Here is a 19,313-nt window from a genome sequence, read left to right on the forward strand (position 1 = left end):
ATGGCTATGCAAAATCGACAGTAGGCCGTATTTTCTTTAAAGATCATTGCCCTACACAGAAAAGTAGACGTTCGTGGACATTTTCTTGTAAGCTGACTACAAAGTATTCGTTATATATAATAACTTTGTTCAACTCATTTTCGATTTATGTTTTCTTTCTTCCCAGTTCTTTATAATAAAAAATGCCCAATAAATAAATCAAAACCAATATTTGTAATTTGATTTATAGCAGAAATACGTGAAATGAATGGATAAAAAAGAACTTAGATCTATATACTTCTTAATTAATTAGGCTCACGAGAGGAAAAATGATTTAAAAAATGGAATCAATAATAAGAAAACTAAGATGACAGGAGATACATAAGTAAGAAAATTGAATTATCATGATATTTTGTTTATATCGATATTGAATTTAAAAATCGATTGAAAATTGACCTCTAAATGGACAAAGTATCCTTAATTAATGCTAAAAATTGCTTTAAAGAGCTAAAAATTGCTTTCAAAAAAGAGTGTCATTTTTTTTTTTCAAAAACTAGATTTAGCTGTACAGTATCCTTTCTTTGAATACGTAAAGTACCTTTAATTTTGACATAAATCAGCTGATTTTGTGGTTATGTCCCTTTGTTGGAAACGTCATCATGGCGGGCGTCGAGGCGAAAGTTCTCAAATGCAAAGATTATTTACTTGCAGACTTGGATGATTCTAAGGTAAATATTTGAGTTTCTCTTTATAATCAAAAGTTAATGTATTTTTCTTTCGAATGACATTAATTTTTACACGATTCATTAAGTAATTCTTAAGGAATCGACTTCAGTATGCTAGGAAGTGGAATAATGTTATCTGTTTTCGCGATGTGCAGTTAAATTTTAAAGAAGATTGACGGTTGCTTATATGTTTCATTCCTTTTTTTGAAAAGACACAAAAATGTTTCAGTGAACTTAATGTATAAATGGTTTATCGATATCCAATTTGTAACATTCGTTCTTCTATGCTGTTCAGTTCAATAGCTGAATAGGAATATTTCATGAATTGCCGTCACAAAATTTGCTATGTCAGATCCAGTAACGGATCAAATTAACAACATGAGAGAGTTTTAAACTAGTTTTTAATCAATATTTTTTGTATATTTATTTATTTATTTTATTTTTGCAACAACATAGATCACAGTTACATAAAAACACCAGGCCTCGACAAATCCACTAAACATTTGCAAGTGAAAGTTTGGGTTGGCAAGAAAAAAGTTGATCAAACATGCCCTGTAGAGCGAGTTAGATTCTCCCGATCCAATTGATATTTCTGTAATCAGTTATAAGGGAAGTTATTGGGTAAACAATCAAACTGCAGAGGACATTAATACCTGTCAAACAAAAACCGGAAATCAACCTTATGGCTAAATATAAACCTTTACCCAATACCCTTTAGAAGCAAATGATGAATCAATTAACACCTCCCCCTTCCACAATGACAGCAGCTTCCAACAATGTTTTATACTCAGCCACAGCATGCCCATTCACGCACTACAGTGAAATAAAAGTACATAATTTCGGATATACAAAATTTTGGTTGAAGTGTATATATGTGCCATATTGCTACCTTAAGTGATAAGTTCGTGCCAGTGTTAGTGAGTAGTAAAACTTAGCGAAACAGCTGTTCATTAATTAATATAATGTTTACTAAAATGCTCTTATAAAAAAACTCACATTTAAAATTCTGTGTACCCTGGGATTTTGAAATGTATCCCCAATTTTCAATGGCAGGGAGTACATGTACCCCTACATTTGAAATTGAGTGGGCATGCTGAGCCATAAGGTTGATTCTGTGTCCGAGTGTGTTAGAATTTGAATGAAATAAGTATACAGGCTATGTAGAAAGTATGTAAGTATGATAAACAATATGTAATTGAATAAAGCCTATTATATTAACTATATAGAGCAGTAAATAGTAAATTTGTCATGTGTTTATGATTATAACTATTTTTGCACATCAAAATGCAGGAAAATTACATTTTGTGAAGGGCAAGTATTAACTTATAGGGTCTACATATTTCTCTCAAACTATATATGTTGACCATAACTGGGAGATCTATGCTTTGCCAGGACAACAGTGTGTGAAAAAGTCATGCATTGAGATAAAAAAGATTAAAGTTCACAGATAAAGGTGTGCAAGGTTATGAAATTATAAAAATAATTACATACTGGGGGGAACCAGGGCTTGAGATAACACTCACCAGCTTGTCCTTGAAGATATGTGAGGATGAGAAGTAGATTATGTTATTAAACTCTTTCACACCAATTTAACCATTCATCTATGTAAACTGACAGACAGAGCATGATATGTGTATTATATAAAGTCATCATTTTTAGGAAAATTTCAAAATAAGTATGAACTGAATGGCAAACAGTGCATACAGTGCATGGCTTGGGAGGGATTTTCCAGAAAAGTATATGCACAACACTCTTAAGTGTCCTATATATCTGTAGATCCCTGTGACTCCAGTTAAGTAAATATTTACTGAATAATTCCTCTTTTATGAACCTAGATAATAACTATATGCCATGGTGCTTGTGTAGCGGTGCGGAAATTTAGATACTGTAGACATTATAAAGAATGAAACCAGAAGATGTGTATTTATTTCTTACTTCCACTACCCAGAACTTCCCAAGGCTGTAACACTTGTCTTAAATCAAGAACTAAGAAGATTGAAGCATAATAGTGGGCTGTCTTCTTTCAGCTATTGTTGACTGGTTGTATTTATGGTTATGATTACTTTATTCTCTTTAATGTTTTCAGTTGCTGTATGTATTAAAGAAACTTTCGCAGCTCGACATTACGATTGACATTTTACAGGTTGGTATTTGTATTTTAATTGTGTGTTTCTTTAATGCCAAATTAAAGAACTGCATGATGCTCAAGCTTGACTTTGAGAACCATTTTGTATTTTACTAGTGTACTTTCAAAGTGTGAAGTCTTCACTGAAGATTTAAGAGCTTATGTTAAGAAGTTGACCCCTCAGGTTGGCAAAAAACACACAAACTTTTAAAGATAAGATATAAAATAACTGCCCGCTCTTTTTTCCACATACCTGGTAAAATCAAAAGGGTATTTGTAGATGAGTTACATGTTTTATATATTATTCATGAGCAGTAAAATATAAAATTAAAAACAACAATGGCATCATGTAAAGTTATTTCGACCTTTACTAGTATTCTCATTTACACATAGAAGGGCATAATATCACTTTAAAATGTAACTTGGTGTATCTTATATATTGTTTAATATCAGTCAGGTCAACTGACAGTCTGCCACATATTGTATACTATTGTTAACAATGATATAAGTACATAAATACACGAGGAAAAGGTAAACCATTCTTGTTATGTGAGAGTATTAACTGATAAGAACAGGTAGAATTAACATTATTGATATTCTTTTCCTTTGTAGGACACTGGTATTGGTAAAATAGTGAACACTCTAAGGAAGAGAGATGGAAAAATTGCTGAAAGAGCAAGAGAGATCATTCATAAATGGAAAGAAATGGTTAAAGAAGCTAGTAGACAACAGGAAGAGGAAGAAGACAGACAAAGTGACAATGTTGAATCTCAAAGTGAGGCTGAACAGTCAGCCAATGAAAATGAACAACATGAAAGCGAGGCTGAGCATTCAGCCAATGAAAGCTATGCTAACAGAAGGGGTGATCATCATAGAGGATACGGAAGTGAGATGGAACATTCTGACAAGGAGCATGTATATAGTGGTAATGAAGATGACAGAGTGAATCTGGAAAGATATAAAAATCAACGAAGAGATTCTGAACATTCTAATTACAGTAATGAAAGTGAAAGATCTGCAAATGTAAACAAGAAAGACTATGATTCGTCAGACTCAGAAGGCCATTATGTACCAAATCACATTCCACATGATAGATATCAGGGCCTTTCAAGTGAAGAGACAAAACAGCAGCAAAATGTAAGGCGGTTATCTGAATCTTCTAATGAATCTGAAGAACATCACTTGGAAAAAAATAATTCCAATTCAAAAGATGAAAGACATAAAGATCAACGTAAAGATTCTAACTCAGGTTCAAACAAACAATATACAGATAAACATAAATCTGATGACAAACGTGATAAACATAGAGAGCATGGTAATCAGGAGAGAAAACCTAGTAGTTCTAGCAGAGTATCTGAAAGTAGTGAAGATAGACATAGGTCAAAAGATAGGCATACAAAACATAAACATGATTCTGAAAAAAGAGAAAGTTCTAGCTCTAGGAATAAACATAAAACTGACGAACATAGAAAACAAAGCACTCATTCCAAAGACAAACATAATTCTGAACAATCTGAATATAAAAGCTCTGCAGATGTAAAACAGCAAAGCCGGGCAAGTTCTTCTTCATCTAGGTCTTCTAAATCTGATCTTCATCAATCTCATGGTGACAGAAATTCTGAGCAAAGAAAAGTATCTAAGGATGATAAACATGTAGCTAAAAACAAAGAGCTTAGTGATAAACATAGTGAAAGGCATAGGGAGAGTGGTGATAAACATAGTGATAAATATGGAAAAAGTAGTGAAAAACATTCGGATAAGGAAAGAGACCGTTATGATAAACATGACAAACACGGTGGAAATGGTAAGGATAATAATGATAAGCATAGTGGTAGGCATGGGAAAAGTAGTGAAAATCATAGTGCAACTCATAAAGGTGATAATGATAAACATAGTGAAAGGCATGGAAAAAGTAGTGATACACGTAGTGCAAGTCTTAAAGACAGCAGCAATAAACATAGTGATAGGCATGGAAAAGGTAGTGATAAACATGATAGTATGCAAAGAAACAGTAATGATAAAAATAGTGAAAAACACAGGGAAACAAAGAGAGATGAAAAAAGCATAGATAGTTATGAAAACAAAAAAGAAAAACATAGTTCAAAGTACAAAGAACAAAATCATGCAATATATGATAAAATTTCATCTCACAAAAATGAAAACAAGGATTATAACAAAACTGAAAAGAAAAATAAATACGAAAAACAAAGAAAATTGTCAAGTTCATCTAATTCATCAAGTTCCAGGTCAAGATCAGTTAGCCAAGAATCTTTAAGGTCAAGATCACATAGTAGGGATGAAAGTAGGTCAAATAGTGTAAGTGACTCCTCTTTAAAACAGTTTCAATCAGTCACAGATGAGTCTTCAAGTGGAGGGTCGTCTGATGAATCCTCAAGGGAGTCAGAAATTCATTCGAAGCATTCAAGTAAGCATAATCATGACTTGGAGGGAAAACACAAACAAAGTACTCATAAAGATAAGTCTGCAGAAAGATTTGAAAAAGATAGAAATCATAAAAGACAGTCAGAGTCAACTGATGGAAAATATGGCCATAGAGATAAAGAGAAAATTAAAACTTCTGAAACTAGAAGGGATGAAGGTAGAAGTAAGAGTGGAAAAATGGAGGAGAGAGGGAATAAAGAGAAGGAATTGCACTCTGGTAGGAGCGAAAAGCATTCTGATAGAAGTAAAGAAAGTCACAGAAAGAGCAGGCATGATCTATATAAAGATAAGGAAAAGTATAGCAGTAATTCTGAAGATGATCATGATGACAAACTAGATGACAGTAAAGCTAAACATAGGTCTGAAAGGTCTAGTGGACATTCTGTGAAAGAATCAAAGGATAGTAAGAAGTATTCTGAAACAAAGACTTCAGATCATCATAGGGGTAACACTGACAAAAATGATAAATCTAGAGAAAGCTCAAAGCACTTGGGAAACATATCAGATAAGAAACAACATGTTAGTAGAAGTAAAGATGAGCATAATAGTGGTAAAGAGAAGGATGCAAATTCAGGAAAATCTCATAAAAGTTCTGACATTAAAAGCAGTGATAGCTCAAAGCATACAAGTTCTAGTCACAGAAGTGATTCTAAAGACTCTGAAAGAAGAAACAAGAATGACAAATCTGATGTAGAAAAGAGCTCAGTGCACTCCAGAAGTGAATCTGGACACAGAAGCTCAAGTAAAAACAATGCCTCAGAAAGCATCTGTGATAAATCCTCCAAACATAGTTCAGGGAATAGTTCAAAACAAAGAAGTGATAAAGAATCTAACAGTCTTACTGAACGTAGTTCATACTCCGAAAAAAGCTCAAAATATAGTGATAGAAACAACTCTCAATCCAACAAAAGAGAATCTGATTCTAGAAATGACAAAAGCTCAAAGCATGAAAGGAAAAGATCAAGATCTAATAGTAGCGAAGAAGCTAAACATGATAAAAAGCATGACTTGAAAGGTAAAAAACATGAGAAACAAATCGAAGAAAAGAGATCAAAGTCTAGCGATCATAAATCAAAATCACATAAAAGTTCAAGCCATAATGAAGAAAGAAAACATGATAGAGATACAAAACAAGATAGCATTAAGTCCAAACATGCAAAGAACTGTATTGAAAGTGATGATGACACTGAAAGTTTATATGTTAATAGTGAAAGTTTACATCCCAAAGAAAGTAAAACAAACAAAATATTTAGTAAACCAGGAGATGTAGAAAAAAGATCAAGCTCAAAACATAAACGTGCAAAGTCAGAAAGTGGTGTAGAATCAGGTCACCATTCTGATAAAACCTCAGGAGATAAAAATGATGAGCATGACCCGAAAATTAAAAGCAGGGATAAAAGCCATAAAAGTTCACATAAAGAGAAAACTGATAGAGAGGACAGACATTCCAAAAGTCATAAAACACATCATAAACAGGATGATAAGAATGTTTCTGAAGATAAACAGAAAAAACGTGATAAAGAAAAACATAGTAGCTCTAGCTCAAAAAGACACAAGCATAAACACGATAAAGACAGGGATTCCAAATTACACTCAAAGTCAAGTAAAAAGCCAAGTATGTCCGAGCCAATGGAATTTGAAGATATGCTATGTTTTGATAATTCTGATGCAGTCGTAACAGAAAATGTTACAAGTCCAAATAAAACTTTTGAAAAACCAACTAAAGAAGAACTTGAAAAGAAAGCTAAATATGAGGAGATAAGATCAAAGTTCAAGGTAAAGAAGAAGTGGGAATCTAAAACAGAAGGGATGGGTGGAAAAATTGAAGGTGTAAAGAGAAAAGCTACAGATGGGCTTGAAGGTCCCGCAAGTAAAAAACAGGTCAGGATACTGAATTGATACTTTTAATGTTTTTATGGATTCACAACAATTATTATGTCTGCTGAACAGTTAGATTACAAGCACATAATTGTAATTTGTTGAATTTTAGACAAGATTTTTTACTGTTTAGACTGGTGCTAGTAAAACATTTCTTTCACTCCTTGTTTTAGAAAAAGAGAAGTGTGTTAAATAACACATCCTCATTTGCTTTTTATGAGGAATTGTGTTCTCACTTTGATGTCATTTTACTGTAATGATTAAAGTTCTAAATCTATATGCTGCTATAGGAAAAATTTTCATTTCTATACAAAATTACAGTCAAATGAAGTGTAACAATTGCAGGGGGCCGTCTATAGAGCAATAACATCTTGACAGCACAAACTATATTTCCCAATCTCAAATTTAATACTGAAATAAAACTCTTTGGAGCAATACCTGTCAGTAACAACCGAAATATTTGCCTCCTAGGGGCTTTTACTCTGCAGTTCATGTTGTTGTACTGTATTTTGAAGAAGAAAAAACTTGATTAGCTCACCTTGTAATTAATGACTTAAAGATCTTAAGAGCAAAAAATCCCTGAAACAAAGAAAGATAATCATTTACAAACATTTCATATTTTCAGATAAGTAATGATCTAGCTAGTTACCTCCCCTCTACCCAAGCTCACTACAGGCCTTGGAGATACCAAGAGATTCAAGAGAAACCAAGTAAGTAGCAGTGAGGGGCAAGTAGTTTGAAGTTTAAGAACCTTTTCAGCTCGGCCACAGACGCCCTCAATACAACAGTTACTACAATTTTGTTTAAATTTTGATTTTTCATCTAACTTGGTATGAATAGTCAATAACTCGTGTAACTTTTGAAAATTGCCGTAACATAAATATATACTTTATTCTTCAGGAATTCAGGGCAGTCACCATTATAATTGACAGTTGTTTTGAATATACATGTATAGTTAATTCAGCTCAACAACACGGCAAAACATATCTTAATATCACATTAACCAAGTTTATTTGGTTCCAGCCATTTATTACAACCATTCTATTATTCTATGATTTTAGCTGAAGACATGGGAAATTATCTGATATCAAGAAATAATACTAGAACAGCTGTGTATTCTGGGAAAAAGCAAAATATGGTGACAGGTATGTTGAAGAAGGTGATACTGCTCATTTGCTTAAAGACGTATTGTCACTCAAACTTTTATCTGACATTTTTTTAAAGACTAGGTTTTTCAATATACCAAAGAAAAAAGTGAAAAACAAGCATGCCCCTTATACCCCTTTTACATCTCCTGGGCAATTGAAAGGCCCTGTAAATATACAGAAGGGTTAATATGGATATATTATGCAATATTATATGTAATCATTACTAAATTAATAAATGCCAAGGCAAATTTTTGCAAGTAACTAATTTAAACCCTGTATCAGTTAAATATCATCAGAGTTCAAGAAAACCATTTTTTCGCATGCTCTACATTTCTTCAGGATTATAGTTTTAGGTATAACTTTGATTACTTCCCTTTGATTGATTGAACAGGACTGTTGCTTTACTTTTTAGGACTGAGAATAGTTAAAAGTGTTTTATCTGTGACAACTCTTGTTTGTAGTTATAAAACTAAGTTCCCAGCAGTTGAGGTTTGTAGATATTAAAGGGACTTCACTAAGGATTTGATATATTTGACTTTTTTAGACTTGATGTAGGTCTGGATCAATAATTTGTGTACAATCTGATCTGATTCGCTCGCTCTGTTTTTCCAAAACTATCATTGTACTGGTGTAAATTGATCCAATGCTTTTGGACCTCAGTGAAGGTCCTTCATGATTATATGATAATATACATTTATTTCATGCTTTCCAGTGTTTTATTGTAATATATCAGATGATTATATTCTGATAAACCACTAGTGAAATTTATAAAATATAATTTTCACTGTAGCCGGACTATATCTGAATGCGGATGAAAAGAAAATAAAAACTGAATGGAATAACAGGCAAAAATAAATGCCGTCATGCGTAAATTTTGCTTCTTTCGGAAAAGAAAGTCGATGTCACCATACATTATGTTAAAAATGTAACAAAATTAGAGAAATTTAACAGAACTATATTTCAAACTTGTTGATGTGAAAATTACTTAAAATCACTTAAAACACATGAAATAAAAAGAAAATTTATTTGTTTTACATATAAGATTGAAACATATTTCATTCGTGAACACCAGCTATTATATTTTCACTCGTGGCTACGCCACTCGTGAAAATATTGCATCTGGTGTTCACTCATTGAAATTATATTTCAATCTTACATGCAAAACAAACAAATATCCTCTATGTAATGACATAATATTAATGTTTTTTATTTCAGAGATGCATTCCCTTCATGATCTGTGTATAAAGGTGTTACAAGATAATATAGACTGTAAGTTATTTCTTATTTTATAGTTAATCATGATAGACAAGATCTTATCTAGGAGAGATCTTATTCTAAATGTGTTAAAGATGTACCAGTAATCTCTAGGTAGATGTTGAAGTACAGTACTTCTATTGCCACTCCATTCTTAGAAGTAATGTTTCAAGACACAATGCAATGATTTCACTAAAATTGTAATAGTTTGCTGAATGCCATAGTGTGGGAACGTAAATAAGAGTTCAAAAATAGTAAGCTTTTCAGTAAAATCACTTGATTTTATTAATCTAAGAAACATAATCTAAGAATGTCACTTAATAGTAATTTTGCTGAAATTGTGATATTGTGAAAAAGGTCATAGGGCGCAAATGTAAAGAAAGATACAAATAATCACAATTTTATTAAAATCACTCCATTGTATCTTTCCTTAAACTGAAGCAAAAAAATGATGACCACTCATATTAATTTTACTGTAATTATGATATTTTGATAAAGGCCATAAGGCAGCAATGTCTTTAGAGATACAAAAAAAATCTTGATTTGATTCACAACAACAATGTAATAGTGTTAATATCAAGATACTAAGTAAAATGCTGTAAACATTTTATTTGGCAAATTTTTCAATTATTTGGCCAAATTCTGTCAATTAATTAGCTAAGTTTGTCAATCATTCAAAGTTGTCAAAATTAATTTACATTGAGTCCGCCGCCTATGGTTTATCAACTGATACTGACTACGGTCAAAACTGATAATAGCTTAGATGCTGATAGATTTATGTTGATTCATTGTATCTTAACAATCAAGGAATATAATTGATCGCTTTGTTTGAATTATTGACTCTTTGAACATGTTGAATATTCACATTTTAGATTTTATTGGCTTATTTTGGCTGGAGAATAATCTGTGTCTTGACAATATCTGTTTTTTTTTTTCCCCCATAAGAATGTCAGCGTATATTGTTAATTGTATATTATATATATTTCAGGCATTGATTATGTAGGTGGAATACCTTTCTACATCATGAAACCTGTACTGGAGAAATGTAACCCTAAACAACTGTATGATTTAGAGGACTATAACCCAGTGAGTAGATTTATAGTTGTGTAAAGCCATAGATAATAAGTTGTCTGTTTATATACAAGTAAACGTATAACCATTATGATTGCTGCATCATCATTGTTGTTGTGCAAAAACTTAAATGTAGCCCATAATTCAAACCTTTTGATAGGTATATAACTTGGAAAACTTTAGCATGTCAAGTTGCAGTTGTAGACAAGGGAGGTTAGTCTGAAAGCTATATATTTGAGTTATGCCCCTTTAATAAAAAACCAAAAAAATAACAAATACAACATTTTTTCTATACTTACTTCCTTTTATTCAATTGTAGTGTTGGTTGTATGTTTTAGTGTTGGTTTTATTTATATTATATACAAAAAATAGGGGGGAAGTATAAGCATCCATCTTTCATACAAATGTAGAATATTCCTTACTCTTTGAAATATTTCAGACAAACATCTAGTTATTGTACAATTTAAGTTCTAGAAGGCAAGTAAATAATTTTGCACAAGAACACAAATAACATGTTATTTTCCTTGTTCTTTATCAGCACTTTCTGGAAGATTCTGATTGCCTATGGAAACTACATTGTGACAGAGAATTTAAAGGTTTTAAGCCGGATGAAATGGAAAGCTGGAGGGAACTGTACCTGGTTTGTAGTTTATTTGAATTTACAGAGAAATTACTGAAACATTGTACTTTTATATAAATATTTTGATTTATACTGGATTTTGAAACAAGTTTTTGTACTATTTATCAACTTTGATACTTTTGATACATTTTTAAGTAGAGAAAATAATCTTTGTAATACTGCATCTTTTTGAAAGTTGATTTTCATTGGATGATTGTGACATGGTTATCAGTTTTGCCATGATAAGTCATTAATATTATTTGTCCCCAACTTTTATGCCATTAAAGGACCTCTACTGAGACTTAAGAGCCTAAAAACATAAAATTTTAATTTATTTACATAGATCAAATGGGGCACTTTAAATAATTATGCAAAAGATAATTAAGAAAATATACTTAGAAATAACAAGAATATCGTTTAATTGGGCTATTCTTAGCATGATTTCGGTGAAAAGTGATGCAACATTTTTCAGTCATTTTGCATGATAAGAATAATTATTCTGGAAAAACAGAGCTAGCGAATGATCTGAAATTTTACACAGAAGTTATTAGTGTAGACCTGCATCAAATGGAGAATTAATTTCAAAAATTTATTTCCAGTAACTTCATGTCAAAAAAACCTTAGTGGGGTCTCTTTAATGGCATATGTCCTACACTGATATGCCATTAATACTATTCTGATTCATCCCAAACTGCTGTTTAGAATAAATCGGGTTAAAATTTGCAGTTATGTGAAGAAAAATGATTTCAACTTTGACAGTATTGGTTTGACCTCAAATACCTAGGTGAAAAAATTATTGTTTTGTTTCTATTTTTTTTACAGAGGAAAATGGATGAACGAGAAGAAAAATTGAAATCTATCACAGCTAACATAACAAAGTCAATAAAGTCAGCAGCTCCAGGTAAATGACTGTGTGTAATATGATTTTAAAATAATTGTCACATAAGCCACGGTGCAGGGGTGTTATAAACCGATTTAATAAAAAGGATAATTACACTAAGTGTATGACACTTTGACATGATATCCATGTCAACGCTATATGCAAACATAAGGTTAAAGCCCCGTTATGCTAGCCTATAACTAGAGGAATGTTATTTAAAGCAAACCAAATTTTGTACTCTCATCTTAACATGTAGCTAGTCTGCTGCAAAAATATTCTACCCAGGTGTACAGTGCTGTACAAAAAATCAGCTTAAATATCCATGCTATTTGATCATGGTCAGCACTGTTCAATAGTCAGTCTGTACGTACCTAGAATGGTTTTGTGCAGACTGAAAGATGTACAGGTCCATGCAAGATATTTAGAGAATTAAGGGTAATGTGAATTTAAATAGCTTTGACCCAACTTTATTAATTTGAATGTAAATGTTCATAACTCTCTAATGTTTACAGTACGGAAAACCCAGTTAGCGTTTATCGACCATGTTGCTAAGCCGCCACGTGAAGTACGACGACAGCAGGCAAAGTTTGGAACATCAAATGTTATAATGAGTGGTGGTGATGGGAAGAAACACAAGTTTACAGGGGTAGACATGATTGCCATAGGGAGAGCCAAGCAACAAATGGCTGAACGAGGTACATATTTTACTTTATCCAAAATTGTTCACCTATCTGAAAAAGGAGTCTGGGGTTAGTTGGCCAAAATAAAAAATTTCAATTGTGTGATAAGGTAACATTTGGAAGATATTTGGTCCAGATGAAAGATAAGTCATGAATTTTGAATACTTGGTGATATTTTGGTTAAACAACAGTGGTTTTTAGGTGATTCTTAATGGGTCCCTTTATGTAACCAGTTCAAAAAAAAAGGAAAACACTTCTTGCAAATATTTTTTTTATAATAAGGGGAATTAAGAGGTGTGGTTGCACATTGATTACTTTGATATGTCAATGATTTGATGTATTGACTTCTGAGTAGGCCTTTTTCATTGAACACATTGTTTTTGTCTTGACAATTTAGAATTTTCAATGTTTGCCCACTTTGCTTTATAGCTGCTTCTTGGCGAGGCATAATTTCTCAGTGAAATTGATCTCATACATTGAGTGTAATTGTCATTTGTCTCTTGCTACTGATTTAGAAGTCATTTGGGATTAATAATCATTTGCAGATAAATTGGTATTTAGTTAGCTATGTAGGAAAGTCAGTTATGTGGACCGTATGCAGAGATATGACTAAAAATATGTTATAATTGGCGTTAAAATGCAACCAAACAATCAAGTAGATTTCAGAAAGGTTTGTTTTTCATATAGATTCAACCTTCGTTGCTATTTGATTGTATGAACTACTATTAATACAGCTTTCAGTTCAACTTTAGTCAGTCTTCAAGTAATTGCACTCTTTTTGTATTCAATTATGAATAAAAACATGTTTTCACTATGCATTTTTGCCTCTTTTGCTCTTAATGTTTTGTTGATTTTTTTAAACTTTCAGCTAAAAAAGCGCCTCTGATGCAGAAAACTTTATCTTTAATGAAGCATAGAAGATGAGAATGAAGAACAATGTCTGATGTTACATATATTTATATACAACAATGCCTCACACTTACTTTGTTACCATGTAACCGAATTTAGCCCGTCGTTATAGCAATGTTACATTTCATGTGTGAGATCTTACAACAAATTACCAAAGAATTACATGACTGTGTGTTTATAGTCACAGTGTCATTGACCGCGGAACTTCGGCTTAGTGAACTGATAGTGTACAAGTAGTTAACACCTCATTTTGGTAGCATATAATTTAGTTTCATTATAAGCCAGGGACTTTAAATTGGTTATGTCAAGTTCTATGTAGTTTATGTTATAAAAATATTTTTGAAATACTCTCAAGGTTTGTAGAGCATGATAAAGGTCTTCAAAAAGTTGATTAGAGGACTTTAAAAGACCATAAATTAATACTGTCCTTAAAAGACCTTTAAAAGTCCTTAATTCCTATGTTTGGGGTCTTTTACTCTTTAAAGGAACTTCACTTTTTTTTGTAATTTTTGTTTGTGCCATATAATGTAGGTCTGAACTAATAGCTTGTGTTCAAAATTTCAGATCATTCCGCTTCTTTTTTTTTCCAAAAATATTATTTTAATTCATGTGGAAATAACCTGAAACTAAAAAGCATTTGTAAACACTTAGAGATCAAATCAGTTTAAAATTAGCAAACAAATAAGATTTTCAAATCAATTCTGATCGATCTTTGGTATATCTTACTATTTTAAGTGCCAAAGTTGATCTATGTAAAAACTTATAAGTTAATGATTTTAGGCTTTTCGACCTAAGTGGAGTTCCTTTAAATTAGATATAGAAAAAAAAATGTACAAAAGTTATTAGTCCTGAGAAAGTTCTTTAATTTAGAACAAAGTTTTTTCTGTATGAACCTTGATATTTAATAAATCATTAGAGAAAATCTTATTGAGATAAAGGGAGGTAATTGCTCTCCGGATGTTGGACATGTCACTTGGTATTTTTTGCACCCTAGCAATGAAATGACTGAAAATGACTTAATTTGATACTTGTTTGAATATGACCTTTGATTTTAATTGACATACAGAATGCAAATGCAATGCTTAATTTCAAAAAAAAAAAAAATTTAAACCGAGGCAAGTTTGCTAATGTGATAATTGTTTAAAATAGGTTAAAAGTGTTTTAACATCTAAGATTTTTTGACAGGTTATATATCCTAGGTTATATGGTTAATGTAGACAATAATCATTCATAAATGGTCATATAACCTGTCAAAAATATTTATATACAATCTATGATATTTGAAATGAATATAAAAACTTGTGCAATGTAATTTTGACGTTACTATTATCTAATGTTAATTTTGGCTTCAAAATTTGAAGTTGTTATAAATATATTTATAAAAAAGTCTTTCTTTTGTTGAAATAGCATTCCACATCTACAGATGTAGGTAAAACTTGTTAAATTTTGTAGAGGGAAATTATAGCTTTATGTAAGTTTTTATATATTATATATAAACACTATTGCTGGCTCTTTCATAAATTTATAGGTCTTAAAAATAATTGTATCTGGTCTTAAAAATGAGTTTACTTGGTCTTAACAATTATTGTACTTGGTCTTAAAAATGATTGTACCTTGAAAACAAAATTATTGACTTCATTGCAATATGAATGGAGAAGCCTTCATATGACAATGTAACTATCAGATATATATATTTTAGATTGTATTTTTTTACTTCTCTTGGAATATAATATGCTTTTGAATCTTTGCAGTTTTAGGATTTTCAATTATATGATGTACATGTATATCTCACTCCCACCATTCCTTTAATTTTATCAAAGTTTTACAGTTAAGGCTAGGCCATCTTTTTTTCGGCTTCCAATACTTTACATACTAGTATGATAACTAGTTTAGACACACAGAAAGCAGTCTTGATAACAATTTTAGACATCTAGGAAGCAGTCTTATGGTGTGACATAAAAGTTGTATTTCTAGGTCTTCGAAAAGGGTTTAAAGGGATATGTATATGTCCCAAAATTGACTGTTTTATATATTTGTCACGGGGTTAGGCATGGGGAATATATGCTTATAAGACATAATTCATTAGATTTTTTTTCAAATTATAGACATTGTTGGTCTGCTTGCTGTGATTATTTCTGACAACTGTGTTGACAGAATATTATTATGTTTATTGAATTGGTTTAATTCTTTTTATAAGAAATCTACAAACATTTTAAATGTCCTAGTTGGCATCAGTGATTATATTTTTCTAACAGAGTTATTTGTTTTCAAACTTTTGTACACTTGTTTTTTTTGCATATATTACAAATAGAAGCTGACCTCATTGGGTCACATACGTAAGGACCTTAGCTTATTGAACAATTGGTATGAATCCCATGAGCAGTGTTAAGTTTCTTACAAAGAAATATTTATGTAAATTTGTCAGCAATCAAGGGAGTAAGAGTGGGTGGGTGGTTCTACTCGGGTGCCTGCTTGTGCCTGAAATAATGCATGATGGGGCAAGTACCGTAGGTCATCCTCCAATATTAAGCTTGAAGCAGTATTGAGCCTGGTCATACTGCATAGATGTGTAGGCTCAGACTGCACTCAGTACTCACAGCAAAAGTTGATACATTTTTGTCTCAGCAGGATATAAATAAGGATTAATTTGGAAAACAAAAATGAAATGTTTTGATAGATTTATGATAAATTCTCCCATATATTTTTATTGTTACCACATTAGAATATCTTACAACAATAAAAAAAAGACCAAGTCTCTATTGATTTTTGTCTCTCTGACTTGTACAAATGGGTGATGTAACTTTAAAGGCCCATAAAGCTCTCAGAAATCACTATATTTAATCTTCTTACAAGAAAGGTTAAATACATGAAATATGTGTTGAATTATGTTTGATTATAGATTTAGATTTTAAACAACTGAAAAACAGAAGTGTTGAACTTGCAATAATGTGGCTTAAAGAAAGCTAAATGTAAACAAAGTAGTATTTTGACTTACATGTATACGAAATACAAAATATCTATAACTTCACAATTTTCCAAACAGCAAAAGATAGTTCATTCATATCAGGCCAATGAGTACCTTTTTTGGAAACTGTAACATGGCACCAAAAATAAAATGATTTTTGTCAGAAATATAAATTATAGCATTTTTTGGGCTTAATGGGCCTTTATGTTTAATTTCAGTTATTAACTTATTCCAGTGTTAACTTGTCTAACAAGGCACACTGCTAGCTGATATAGCTTTAAAATTAATATAATATTGAGTTTATTAATTAATTTCATTTAATTTATTTTGTGAATTATTTAAGAACTAAATTATTTTCATGCATGTAAGAAGTGCTTAGTTTATTGTTGTTAGTAGGATTTTGTTTGGCTGTTGTTTTCTTTTTTCTTTTCCTTGTTCAATGTGACTTTCTAAAGGTTTATATTAAATCTTAAAGCAACATGCCTCCGGATAAGTAAACAAATGTATAAACTGGAAGCATAGGCCCTAAGTGGTTGAGATGTCAAACTCTCAACCCAGGGGTTTTTGGTTGAATACCACTAGGGGCACCGGCAGGTTTTTTAAAATAATCAGTCGTATTTACTGGTTAGTTTGTAAAAAGCAGATCAGATCTCCACTTTAACTCTTAGCCTGTTAGTGACAATGAACTCTACGATTGTATCGCATTGCAAATGAGCATTTTTTTCCATGCCATCTGATCATGGCCTGCACTGTTACCTGTTAAGTCAGTACATGTACTTATTTTTGAATTTTTCCTAAAAATGATAAATGAAATGAATGACAGATGGGCAAGTCCATTTAAGATATCCAGCATGATTAAGGTTCAAGGCATTTCATTTGAGCATGTAAAATGTTTATAAATATTTGTTTTGTTATTTCTATGCTAATGGATTTTTTTTATATTAAAAAAGCATAACTCTGGAGGTATGTTGCTTTAAAGACAGTCATTCTATAGTATTAATACTATTTATTATTTATGAGTTTTCATCCACAACTAATTTCAGCAATAGAATACCACTCTTTTTTTCAGCTTTTGTTTCTCTCCCATGTTTTCAGTTTAAAATTTGATATTTTGGGAACCCAGTGTTAATATTTTGTGAATATTTTTTTTTTTTTCAGTTTAGATCATTTTTGCTTTTAACAGAATTCGATTATTTTTATATTCTAAAATGGAGCATTTAAAACAGCATAAAAAGTCATTTAATTAAATGCATCCACAAAGACTATAATTATAATGTAACACTTAATCAAATTTCTAAATTGAAATTTGATTTAATAAGATGAATTGTTTGGTAGAAAAGACTTGCTTTTGCAATAAAAAAAAATTTGTTAACACTATCTATTGCTGTACAATATTCTTTTCTCTGAGCTAAATATGTGTGTGGGTTTTTTTTTTACTAGAACTTTGAAGAACTTGCTATCATGTCATAGTAGACCTTATAGTCTGGCCAATTTTTCCTTTTGTTGTACAAGACCAAATAGATAGTTCCCATTTGGTGCTCACATTGGCAACAAGGGGAGGTAATGTGTGTCACATTTTCGTGACCAAATTTTAGCAGTTTCAAAATCCCTCAAGGGCATGATAATCTGGTTGTATACTAACTTGTATACCAGATAATCTGGTTATATCATAAACCTATATCATTTTAAAGTTATATTAAGGTAAGAATTCTTAAAATCATGAATTTGTGGTTCATCTTTTAGTGTGTATTACATATATATGTAGAGAGAGAGGAAAAATTTGTGTATCGAATATGATTTGTTTTTTGTTGTTTTTATTTTTTTTTGTAAGTAAAAATATGTATACATTCTTTCCCTCTAAAAGTGGTTTCAAGAAAGAAAAAAGCAAGATGAATATTTCAAACTTCACAAAGATTGGCATATCCTTACTGTCACTGTTCAAGACAGATAACTCTAGCATGGCTTTTCATTGAATTTTCCCCGTAAGTCCATCAAGTACCAAGAATAGGTGAGCGAACTGTCAGATTCCCATCTCTTGTTTTTATTTTGAAGGGCTTGAAAGAATAACAGCATGTCTTTCTCTGCATTTTATTTTGATAATTAAATTGGAGCATTTTTTTACTTGAATATATTATATATTGCATGGTTTCTGTGAACTTTACACACAAAAATACAGATTTGCAGTGATAATTTTGCATAAACTTTTATGTATGTGTTAAATATTGTGTTTTTATATAAAAATGGTTGATTGTTTTAAATGTCTTGTTTTCTTTTCATCATTGTCATAAGCAAAATGAGGTCTGAAAGTTGACATAGGGGTTTAAAGGGGCAGGGTCACATTTGTGGCCAAGAAATTACGGTTTCTGACTTCAAGTCAAATGCCCCTCACCACTGCGGCATTGAATTCTGCTAGGGACTTTGGGTTCTTTAATGAGAGAAAGCCTTCCAGCTAGCTTAGAAGAGGTTTGTGGTTCTACTCTGGGTTCCTGAAGTAATGCATAGAGGCATTGTGAGGTCCTCCTCAACCAGTAAAACTATAATTTTAGTGAGTTAAAATCCAACAAAACAAACAAGTATGGTAGATGAGTTCAGAAAAATACTATTACTCAAGTAAGCCAAATTTCAAAATAATGGCTTG

At 31.4% G+C, this 19,313-nt stretch overlaps 1 protein-coding gene across 1 annotated transcript; it reads left to right on the forward strand.

Annotated features, from left to right (window-relative positions):
- Positions 1–576: 576 nt before the first annotated feature.
- LOC132748223 (filaggrin-like) lies at positions 577–18,933 on the forward strand. Its single transcript, XM_060737787.1, has 11 exons — positions 577–707; positions 2,791–2,847; positions 3,442–7,152; positions 7,775–7,859; positions 8,211–8,294; positions 9,513–9,566; positions 10,540–10,637; positions 11,161–11,262; positions 12,064–12,142; positions 12,634–12,816; positions 13,670–18,933. Exons 1-11 carry the CDS (start codon positions 639–641, stop codon positions 13,723–13,725), a joined length of 4,578 nt encoding a protein of 1,525 aa, XP_060593770.1. The 5' UTR covers positions 577–638; the 3' UTR covers positions 13,726–18,933.
- The last annotated feature ends 380 nt before the right edge of the window (positions 18,934–19,313 follow it).

Source organism: Ruditapes philippinarum, unplaced genomic scaffold, assembly GCF_026571515.1.
Source record: "Ruditapes philippinarum isolate M1 unplaced genomic scaffold, ASM2657151v2 ctg8725_1_1_1_1, whole genome shotgun sequence".
Lineage (NCBI taxonomy): Eukaryota > Metazoa > Mollusca > Bivalvia > Venerida > Veneridae > Ruditapes > Ruditapes philippinarum.

Excerpts from the sequence above, each read along its gene's own strand:
- LOC132748223 (XM_060737787.1), top strand. The coding sequence starts at position 639 with ATGGCGGGCGTCGAGGCGAAAGTTCTCAAATGCAAAGATTATTTACTT. Across the intron at positions 7,153-7,774 it reads GTCCCGCAAGTAAAAAACAG|ATAAGTAATGATCTAGCTAG; the intron begins GTCAGGATACTG and ends TCATATTTTCAG. Across the intron at positions 8,295-9,512 it reads AAAGCAAAATATGGTGACAG|AGATGCATTCCCTTCATGAT; the intron begins GTATGTTGAAGA and ends TTTTTATTTCAG.